An 8831-nucleotide genomic window follows, 5' to 3' on the forward strand; every position below is an offset into this window, starting at 1 on the left:
CCAAATTTTGAGAGGAGTTTGTCTACTAAGATTGAACCCGGGGGCTGGAGGCAAAGCAGTGAGTGGTAGGGGTTGTCTGATAGCAGCTTCTCCCAAAACACAGAAGCTTTTGCCCTGTAGGAGGTAGACAGGCCCCAGGCATGGGATAGAAACAGATCCCCAAGGAGGGCATGCATGCATCCCACACAGTGTGTATCCACAAAACTACTCACATTATTTTTACTGGACCAAGGCTTATTTAAAAAACAAACAAAACCTAATGAGCCATCTAAATGGGACTTAGCCCTGTTTTCTGGGATCACTGGCCCAGAATGTAAGCCTCTGGGTCTGTCCTGCCCAGTGGTACCCTGGGGGACAGGCCTCTGTACAAAAGTGGAGGCAGGATCTGATGCGCTCTCCCCTCTCCCCACATAGAGGCTTCGAACGGAGAACCGGCTCCTGAAACAGCGGATTGAGACCCTGGAGAAGGTGAGGGGGGTGGCCATCAGTCTGTGGCACTGAACCCTCCAGGACCCAGGCAGGACCCAGCAGCCAGAGGCCCAACCAGCCCCTTGCTTCAGGCCCAGGCCCCGCCAGGAGCCCCACTGAGATTTGAGCTGCCATATAATCTGGCCAAGGGAAAACTTAGTTTAGGGCTCAGGGTTGAGTTATAACCTGGTTACATGCAAACACCACAACCCATTTGTGTCTGGTGCCCTCTGGGGTTGCCTGGGAGGAAAGGAGGAGGTAGAACTGCTACTTTGACTGTGGTGGCTGGAACTGGGCCATAAAGCACCCCACCCATCCTGTAATCTGGAAGCCTTGCCCTCAAAAGAAAAAAGATGGGAGTGGAGGGGTAGGGGGCAGTCTTGCCACCAGCTCCATTGTGGGGTACCACAACCCTGATCCTGGCCCCAAACTTTTTTTAAAGATTTTATTTTTTAGAGGGAAAGAGAGGGAGAGAAACTTCACTGTGTAGTTGCCCCTTGCACAACCCCTACTAAGGACCTAGCCTGCAACCCAGGCATGTGCTCTGACTGGGGATCAAACCAAAGACACTTTCGTTTTCAGGCTGGCACAGAATTCAGAGCTACACCAGCCAGGACCAGCCCAGACTTTTTTTTACAGATGGAAGTGGTGGTGGGGAGGCCCCCACTTCTTGCTCCAACCTCATTTTCACCTGATCCTCCACTGACCACAGGTTGTCCACAGGATTTTATTGCCCTTGCCCCAAGACCTTCATTCTTGTTCAGCCTCTAATTGAAACTTTCTGAGTTTTCCCAGTTGGCCTAAGCCTGGCTGAACCTAGACAGGGCAGCTGTGGGCACCCTCGCCTCCCAGTTCAGCTCACACACACAGACCCCTCTCCTGGAAGGAGCTGGCTGTAGCTTTGGTCCACCTCCAGGTCCTCTCCTGCTGGTTCTCTGGTTCTTGGGTCTCACTCCTGTCTCCCCTGCTTCTAGAGATAGTCCACTGCATTAGTGACAAGTGGTTCTTGTCTGTCTCTCCCCCTCTCCTGTCCCCGTGCCTTCCGCTCTGCCTCCTCCCTCTGTTGCTGGAAACCCCCTCGCCTGGTAGGAGAGCGCTGCTCTGGCTGATAGGTTAATCCAGGTACTGTAGCTTTTCATCTCACTCTTCCTAGTCTCTACACCTGACAGCCAATAATGGGCTCTTCCCTGGTCACTGCCATCCCAGGGGTGAGGGGTGAAGGACTGGTACCATGCATGAGGGTGGCTAGGGACTGCTTCTCAAAGACGGAGGTGTCCTTCTAGAGAAGGGGGCTGTGCGTATGCAAATGTGGCATCTGGGTGTGTCTGTGAGTGTAATATATGCACAGGGACAGAGCCCCCTCCCTCCAGAGGACACAGGAGGAGTCAGAAACCCTGAGGGTGCATCTACAACAGGCCTTGCCATGTGCTAAGCCCCCCACCACCACCCACACACACCACCCCATCCCTTTTGGCCCTTCACGCTCCTCTCTGCTACCCCCTGCAAGGCCTGCCAGCTTCTCTCAATCACCTGCTTCTGCTGCCTCATCTTGAATGGCTTTATCTGAAAGCTTCTGCCTGCTGCCTGGTGGCTCTGAGCTTGGAATGGGGGGACCCACACTGGGTGGGATGAGGCTGGTGGAGTAGATCTTTATCCCTTGGCAGGTAGAGGTCCCAAGGTCCAGGATGGGGAAAGCCGGGGAACAGGTGTATTCCACCTGCCCACCCTGCCCCCCGGTGCTCAGCTGTCCCCACCCTCAGCAGCAGAGCCCAGCCTCTGGTGTGCCATCGTCCATGGATAAGGACTTGCTTCTCCTCCTGTGGGACAGAAGCCGAACACCAGAAGCTGGGAGGGGATGGAGCCGTCGGCAGCCCCAGCCCTGGGGTCTCCATTTAGGCTTCACGGAGCCTGGGGCCTAGGTGGTGGTGCGTGTCTTTCTCCAGGCTTCTCCTGGTGTCCTGTACCTGCCTACCCCTCACTCTTGTCCCCAGGCCCTGCGGGGCACCCATCCCAGACTCTAAGTAAAGGAGGCCTCTCCCTCTCCCACACCGCTTTGGCTCTCCTCCGGCCTCCCCCTCACTGTCCCCTGTCCTCACTGGGCTCAGGGACAGGTGACACGGGCACAGGAGGCCGAGGAAAACTATGTCATCAAGCGGGAGCTGGCGGTGGTGCGGCAGCAGTGCAGCTCGGCGGCAGAGGACCTGCAGAGGGCACAGAGCACCATCCGGCAGCTGCAGGAGCAGCAGGTACCAGGAGCTGTTCACCAGCACCCACTTCGGGCTGGGGAGTCAGCCCTATAGTTTCTAACTAGTGTGCGGGGGCAGCACCCAGAACCGAGTGCATATTCTCTCCCAGCCATCAGCCCCTGACCTGAGGGAGACCCCTGCAGTTTCCATGTTCCACCACCCGTCTGGGGGCGTGGCTCTCCTCACTGAGACCAAGGCAGCCAGCCTCTTCTGCCTCTGGTCTCAGAGTAGGAACCAGGCTGTCCCTGTAGGGCTCCCTTCTTGGCACAGGCATTCGACCTTAACAAATGGTACTGTGATTTCTTGGTGTCTCTCCAAAGCCTTCAGGGCTATTAGGCTTCCCTAGGGGGCAGTCCTGCAGGGTAGGAACTAGGATGAAGGACAGGAGGAGGTGCCCTCCTCTGGTACTCAGAAGAGAGTCTGGTCTGTGCCCAATGCCCTGAGCTGGCAGGGTGGGAATGAGGCAACCCTGAGAGTCTGTTGTGGGGTCGTGAATGTAGTGTTGGATGGGGCTCACAGGGCTAGAACACTAGGCAAAGGATCTGCTCCCTAAGGTGGCTTTTAGAACCTTCCTTCAGCTCTACCCAGCAGGCTTCCTTCCTTACCTGATGACCTGCCAGCAGCTGCAGCCCCCAAGCTGAGAGTGTTCATGGGGGCACATGCCCTGGAGGGGCAGGGAAAGATGCTATAGGCTCCCCGGACCCCTGCGATCCAGGCCTGATCTCAGCAGAGGTGGGGTCCCTGATTTACAGAAACTGCGGGTGCCCAAGAAAAAATGGGTGGGGAGAAGGAAGGGTTGTTCCCTGGGAGACCCCCTCAACCAGGCCCGGAGACCTTGGCTCAGGCCTTAATTCAGGAATTCGGCACCCATGGATCTCAGAGACACAAAGTGGTAGAGGGCAGCAAGCAGACCCGGGTACTGGGCAGGAGGCCGGGGGGAAGTAGGTGGTAGCAGGCAGGGATGGGGTCTGGGTGGGTGGGGCTGAGGCAATCTTCCAGAGAAGCACCCTGCCAGGCCATGGGGCACTGAGATGGGGACCCAGCTCTAGCTGCAGGTCTCCTTTACTGGGCCCAGGTGGCACCTGTCTGAGAAGCCTCAGCACTGAGAAAGAAGTATCCCAGCAAACTCTTTTCCCATCCTTTCCTGTTTTGAAATGGAGGAGGGGAAAGGAAGAAGACGAAGAAAGAGGGACATGAACGCCATAGCCCTGAGTCCTGCCCTACTGCAGTCCACCGCATGACTAGGCCACAAGCCACACAGCAGGAACCCACCCTCCTTGGAGAACCCATCCTCCACACTCAGTCCAGCGATCCTGGGTACAGCCAATAGCACCCCTCAGGGCTGTCCTGAGGCCATGGAAGGTCCCCTTCTGAAGGTTCCCTTTGTGTAATTTTCCCAGAAAGGAGGCTAAGTCTGGCCATCAGGGTCCCCATGATGGGATTCAGCTCTCCTTCCAAGAGGGCAGGAGACACAGGAAGAGGATCCAGGGTTTCTCCTCACCCCCCTTCCATCTGCCCACACACTGAGCCTCCTCTAGCCCTGGGGCTCTGTGAAGTAGGGGCCGAGTCCTGGGCTCACAGCCAGCTGGCAGGAGGCTCCCCACCCTCCAGCTGCAGCCTGACCTGATGCAGCCCTCCACCTGCCCCCAGGATAACCCTCGCCTCACCGAGGACTTTGTGGCCCACCTGGAGACTGAGTTGGAGCAGTCACGGCTTCGGGAGACAGAGACATTGGGAGCCCTGCGGGAAATGCAGGACAAGGTTCTAGACATGGAGAAGGTGGGACTGGGCAGGCCAGTGTTGGGGGCACTCTGGGAAAGGGGAGGTGGGGTGCTGCATGTGTTTAAGGAGGTACATGACCAGGCCTGAACCCAGGAGAAGGGCTGCCAGGAGGGTCAGGGGAGAGTGTTTTGGCGTCATATTCCCTTGTGTCAGTAGTCCCTGAGGAACCCAAGACCACTTCCCCCATGGTCTCCCTAGGAGGGTCTGGGCAGATGGGAAGTGGGTCCTTCACCTCTAAAACCCTCTCAGGTCCTAGAGGGAAACACAAAAACACACACACATCAGGGCACCCCCACCCTCGTGTACTATGTACCAGCACTATAATGGTTCCATGGGCTTCCTAGACAGCCTGCCCCACCTGTGTGTCCCTTCAGTCCCTAGGTTCCAGGAGGGAGAGAAAAGGAAGAAAGGCCCCAGCCCAGCAGGGCTGCTCACCCAACCCCCACCTCCAAAGAGACATCACCCAGGGGACAACTAAGGGCCACCCTCTTCTGCCTGCAGCCCTGAAGGGGGCCCCAGGCCTCCTGGGGCCCTCCCCAGCTTCTTTCACACTGACTCAGTATTGACTCAGCTTCCACAGAGCTTCCAGATGAGAGCAGCAGCCACCCCAGCCACCTGGAGCCTGCCCCTGCCAGGTGTCTCTGCCACAGCCTCTCAGTCCCCCAGCCCAGAGCTGTGCTTCCTTCCACCTTCCTCCACCTCAGAGGGAAATGTGCACGAGTAGACCCTGCCTCCCAGACCCAAACAAGGGTCAGTGAGGTCCTAGGGCAGCAAGCTGGATTTTGTTCCAGGAGGCCAGAACATAAATCTCCCATCCCTGAGCCATTGGGAGGCCAGGACAGGGCCAAGACCGACCCTCAGTGGGTTTTCAGGAAGAGGGGCTGCCTGGGAGGGGACAGGGGACAGAGTTTGGAGGCTCAGTCTTCTCAGCCTCTGCTGGGACAGGTTCCAGCTCTGGTCATGGGCACCATGGGGGTGGTCTCAGATTCCCAGGTGGGGGTAGGCGCCAGTCCTCACCCAGCCTGTCTGGTGTCCTCAACAGTAATACTACAGAGGCCTTACACTTTACGGGGTTGCCCTAAGCCAGTCCTCTGAAAGAGCAGGTGCTGTTCTTAGAGCCATTTTGTAAGTGAGGATTTGCAGCTGGGGCCATAGAGGAAGATCTGCTCTCCACAGGCCTGGTCCACCTTCCCAACAAATCCTGGGTTCAGGGTGCACCCTCTCCTGGCCACTGCCCAAGGTACAGCCCACAAGAAATGAGAGGTGGCATCTCAGCCCTCAGGAGGGGGTTGCACAGCTACCGGCTGCCCTAGGCTCTGACTGCCCTCGTCCCCCTCAGAGGAACAGTTCACTGCCTGATGAGAACAATGTGGCCCGGCTGCAAGAGGAGCTGAAGGCGCTCAAGGTGCGAGAGGGCCAGGCAGTGGCTTCTGCAAGGGAGCTGAAGCTACAGCTGCAGGAGCTCTCAGACACCTGGCAGGTGAGGGCCTGGCCAGAGGGCAGGAAGCAACCCTGCAATCACGAGGTCTGACACCCTCTGGGCCTAGGGGGCCTCAGAGCCCCTGGGCTGACCACCAGCCTCTGTCCGCAGGCCCATCTGTCCCGCGGGGGCCGCTGGAAGGAGTCCCCACGGAAGCTGGTCCTGAGCGAGCTGCAGGACGAGCTGATGAGTGTACGTCTCCGCGAGGCCCAGGCCCTGGCAGAAGGCCGGGAGCTGCGGCAGCGTGTAGTAGAGCTGGAGACACAGGTGGGCTGCAGCCGCCCTCTCAGGGAGGGACTTGGTGTCCATAGTCGGCCCCCTGGCTAGCCCATGACCCCCGCCTGTGCGTCCTCAATCCCCCAGGACCACATCCACCGAAACCTTCTGAACCGTGTGGAGGCAGAACGCTCGGCGCTGCAGGAGAAGCTGCAGTACTTGGCGGCGCAGAACAAGGGTCTGCAGACGCAACTGAGCGAGAGCCGCCGCAAGCAGGCTGAGGCCGAGTGCAAGGTGCCCCTCTCCCGGATCCCGCCTTCCCACCCCCACCCTGGCCTGCCTCGCCCTTGACCCGCCCTCTCCCCACTGCCCTCAGAGCAAGGAGGAGGTGATGGCCGTGCGCCTGCGAGAGGCGGACAGCATGGCGGCGGTGGCTGAGATGCGGCAACGCATCGCGGAGCTGGAAATCCAGGTGCTGGGTGGGGCACGGCAGGGTGTCGTGGGGACACGTGGGGACAGGATACCACCTGACCCCTGCACCCTGGCTCTCCCACAGAGGGAGGAGGGCCGCATCCAGGGCCAGCTGAACCACTCGGACTCCTCGCAGTACATCCGCGAGCTCAAGGACCAGATCGAGGAGCTAAAGGCCGAGGTGAGCGCGGGAGGGGCTGAGACCCCGCGTGTCCTCAGCTGGTGACAAGCCAGGAGTCAGTGTCTGGGGTGTGGGAGAGAAGGGTGCCCAGCACCACGTGAGTCCACGCCTCCAACGTGCTGGTCCTGCCTCAGGTGCGGCTACTGAAGGGCCCGCCGCCCTTTGAGGACCCACTGGCCTTCGATGGGCTAGGTCTGGCGCGACACCTGGATGAGGACTCTCTGCCATCGTCAGATGAGGAGTTGCTGGGCGTGGGTGTGGGCGCAGCCCTGCAGGACGCACTCTACCCGCTGTCCCCTCAAGATGCACGCTTCTTCCGCCATCTGGAGCGGCCCGCCAAGGACAGCGAGGGCAGCTCGGACAGTGATGCTGACGAGCTGGCCACACCCTACAGTCAGGGCCTGGACAACTGAGGCCCTGTCCTTGAGCCCAGTGCCTGGGGTGGGGGATTGGTGGCACCTCCCTGGGCCTCCAGGGCCACACTTAAACTCCACACCCAACCCAAGGGGTGTGGCAGGGTGCAGAGGGTAGAGTTGGAGCCTGAGGATCCTCAGGGTACCTACCTGTCACACTCACTGTCCCCAGCACTGTTTAACCATCATGGTCTGCACCCCTCCAGGCCCAGTTATCTGGAGGGTCTGCCCCTCTGAATGCAAGGGCATGAGAGGACACAGAGGTCCCAGGACTGAAGAGCAAAAAGCTCCCTCTTCCTACCCAGCCTCCTTCTGGAACAAGGAGGGCCCTGCTGGGAAGGGCCCAGGAGCTGGAGGAGGCCTGAGAAAGGAGGGGCCCCTCTGGGCTGGATGTCAACACCCCATGGTGCCCCTTGGGACCCTTGGCAGCCAGGTACAGATGGCCAAGCTGGGCTTTCCTGCCTAATACAGGTCTCGTGGCCCCTGAGCAGAAACCAAAGTGCCCCCTACTGTGTGCAGGGCCACCTGGGGTGCACACAGCCAGGGAGCCAGACAGGGGCAATGTCTGTCCCTGCTTCTTGGGGCCAGAGCAGCAGTACAGAAGTCAGGAAACCCTGTCCCCAGCACCCCTCTATGAGACAACTCTATCACCCCATCTTGATGGAGGGGCTCCCCACCCAGTCTAGCCTCCTCTCCAGGGGGTCCCCAGCCTCCACTTCCCTTCCTTCCCTGGGTTCCCAGCCCCACCCTCCAGCCAGGGCCAGGCCCCAGGGGAGGAGGCTGCTCAAAGGAGTGGTGTCCTCATGCCTCCCTCCTCATGGTGGTCCCGTCGTCTCTGCAGAGTCAGAGCCAAGAACGGTGCCAAAGTCCAACTATGTTCCCCAGACCTCTCCCTGCAAAGGACTTCTGATGCTCTTGGGGCTCCTGGAGCCTGGAGCAGCCTCACAAGCAGCCTCCTTGGCGCCTCCTGGAGTGGGGAATTCATGTTCAGTGCCCGCTTCCCAGTTACCCACTTCTCAGTGTTACAAAGCCTGGGGACCAGGGTGGGCATCGCAGGGCTCTCCCATGTGCCTCCCACACTGCCCACCACCATTTTGCACACTGCCTGTTCATACTCCACATGTTGCCCAGGTGGGAATAGCAAATAAAGTGTATTTACACAGTGACAGACAAGGGACACACTGAGTGGGGCAGGCCTGGGAATAAAGGGACTGCAAAGAACCTCAGGGCCCCAGCTGGTTGTCCAGCAAAGCACGGAGGGGAGCAGACCACCCTTGTCTTTGGGAGCATCCCAGAGAGGTAGAGGTCAGAGCAGGCCAGCAGGGGGTCCAAGAGGTGCCCAGGCCGGGGTGCAGCATGAGGAAGGAAGAGCACTTGCTGGTTCAGTGTGAGAAAGAGTGTGAGGTTGGGGAGAGATGGACAGGTTGCAGAGAACAGGTCAGAGAGGCTCTCAGTGTCGGGCTCCCAGATGAACACTGACAGCCTGGCATCTTCCGAAGGATGGCCCTGGAGATGGTGAGAACAAGGGGCATGATTTCCCTTCTGGGTGACTCAGCTTGGGCCTCCCCTGAGAC

The 8831-nt window shown here is 59.3% G+C and overlaps 1 protein-coding gene across 9 annotated transcripts in view; it reads left to right on the forward strand.

The window, feature by feature from the left end:
• Window positions 1-8449, forward strand: part of EVI5L (ecotropic viral integration site 5 like) — a 32843-nt gene extending 24394 nt beyond the window's left edge. For 6 of the 9 annotated variants that reach the window (XM_053670912.1, XM_037158922.2, XM_053670917.1 and 3 more), the window contains 10 exons: window positions 415-468; window positions 1558-1590; window positions 2574-2714; window positions 4365-4493; window positions 5836-5976; window positions 6088-6243; window positions 6340-6486; window positions 6569-6664; window positions 6749-6844; window positions 6979-8449. In XM_053670912.1, the coding sequence (XP_053526887.1) occupies window positions 415-468; window positions 1558-1590; window positions 2574-2714; window positions 4365-4493; window positions 5836-5976; window positions 6088-6243; window positions 6340-6486; window positions 6569-6664; window positions 6749-6844; window positions 6979-7257 (1272 nt within the window). In that variant the 3' untranslated portion in view covers window positions 7258-8449. The remainder of the gene's footprint in view (window positions 1-414; window positions 469-1557; window positions 1591-2573; window positions 2715-4364; window positions 4494-5835; window positions 5977-6087; window positions 6244-6339; window positions 6487-6568; window positions 6665-6748; window positions 6845-6978) is intronic. The other 3 variants (XM_053670915.1, XM_037158926.2, XM_053670914.1) reach the window with 2 other exon arrangements.
• The last annotated feature ends 382 nt before the right edge of the window (window positions 8450-8831 follow it).

This window comes from Artibeus jamaicensis, unplaced genomic scaffold (genome assembly GCF_021234435.1).
Source record: "Artibeus jamaicensis isolate MK-2021 breed Jamaican fruit bat unplaced genomic scaffold, CSHL_Jam_final contig_648, whole genome shotgun sequence".
Lineage (NCBI taxonomy): Eukaryota > Metazoa > Chordata > Mammalia > Chiroptera > Phyllostomidae > Artibeus > Artibeus jamaicensis.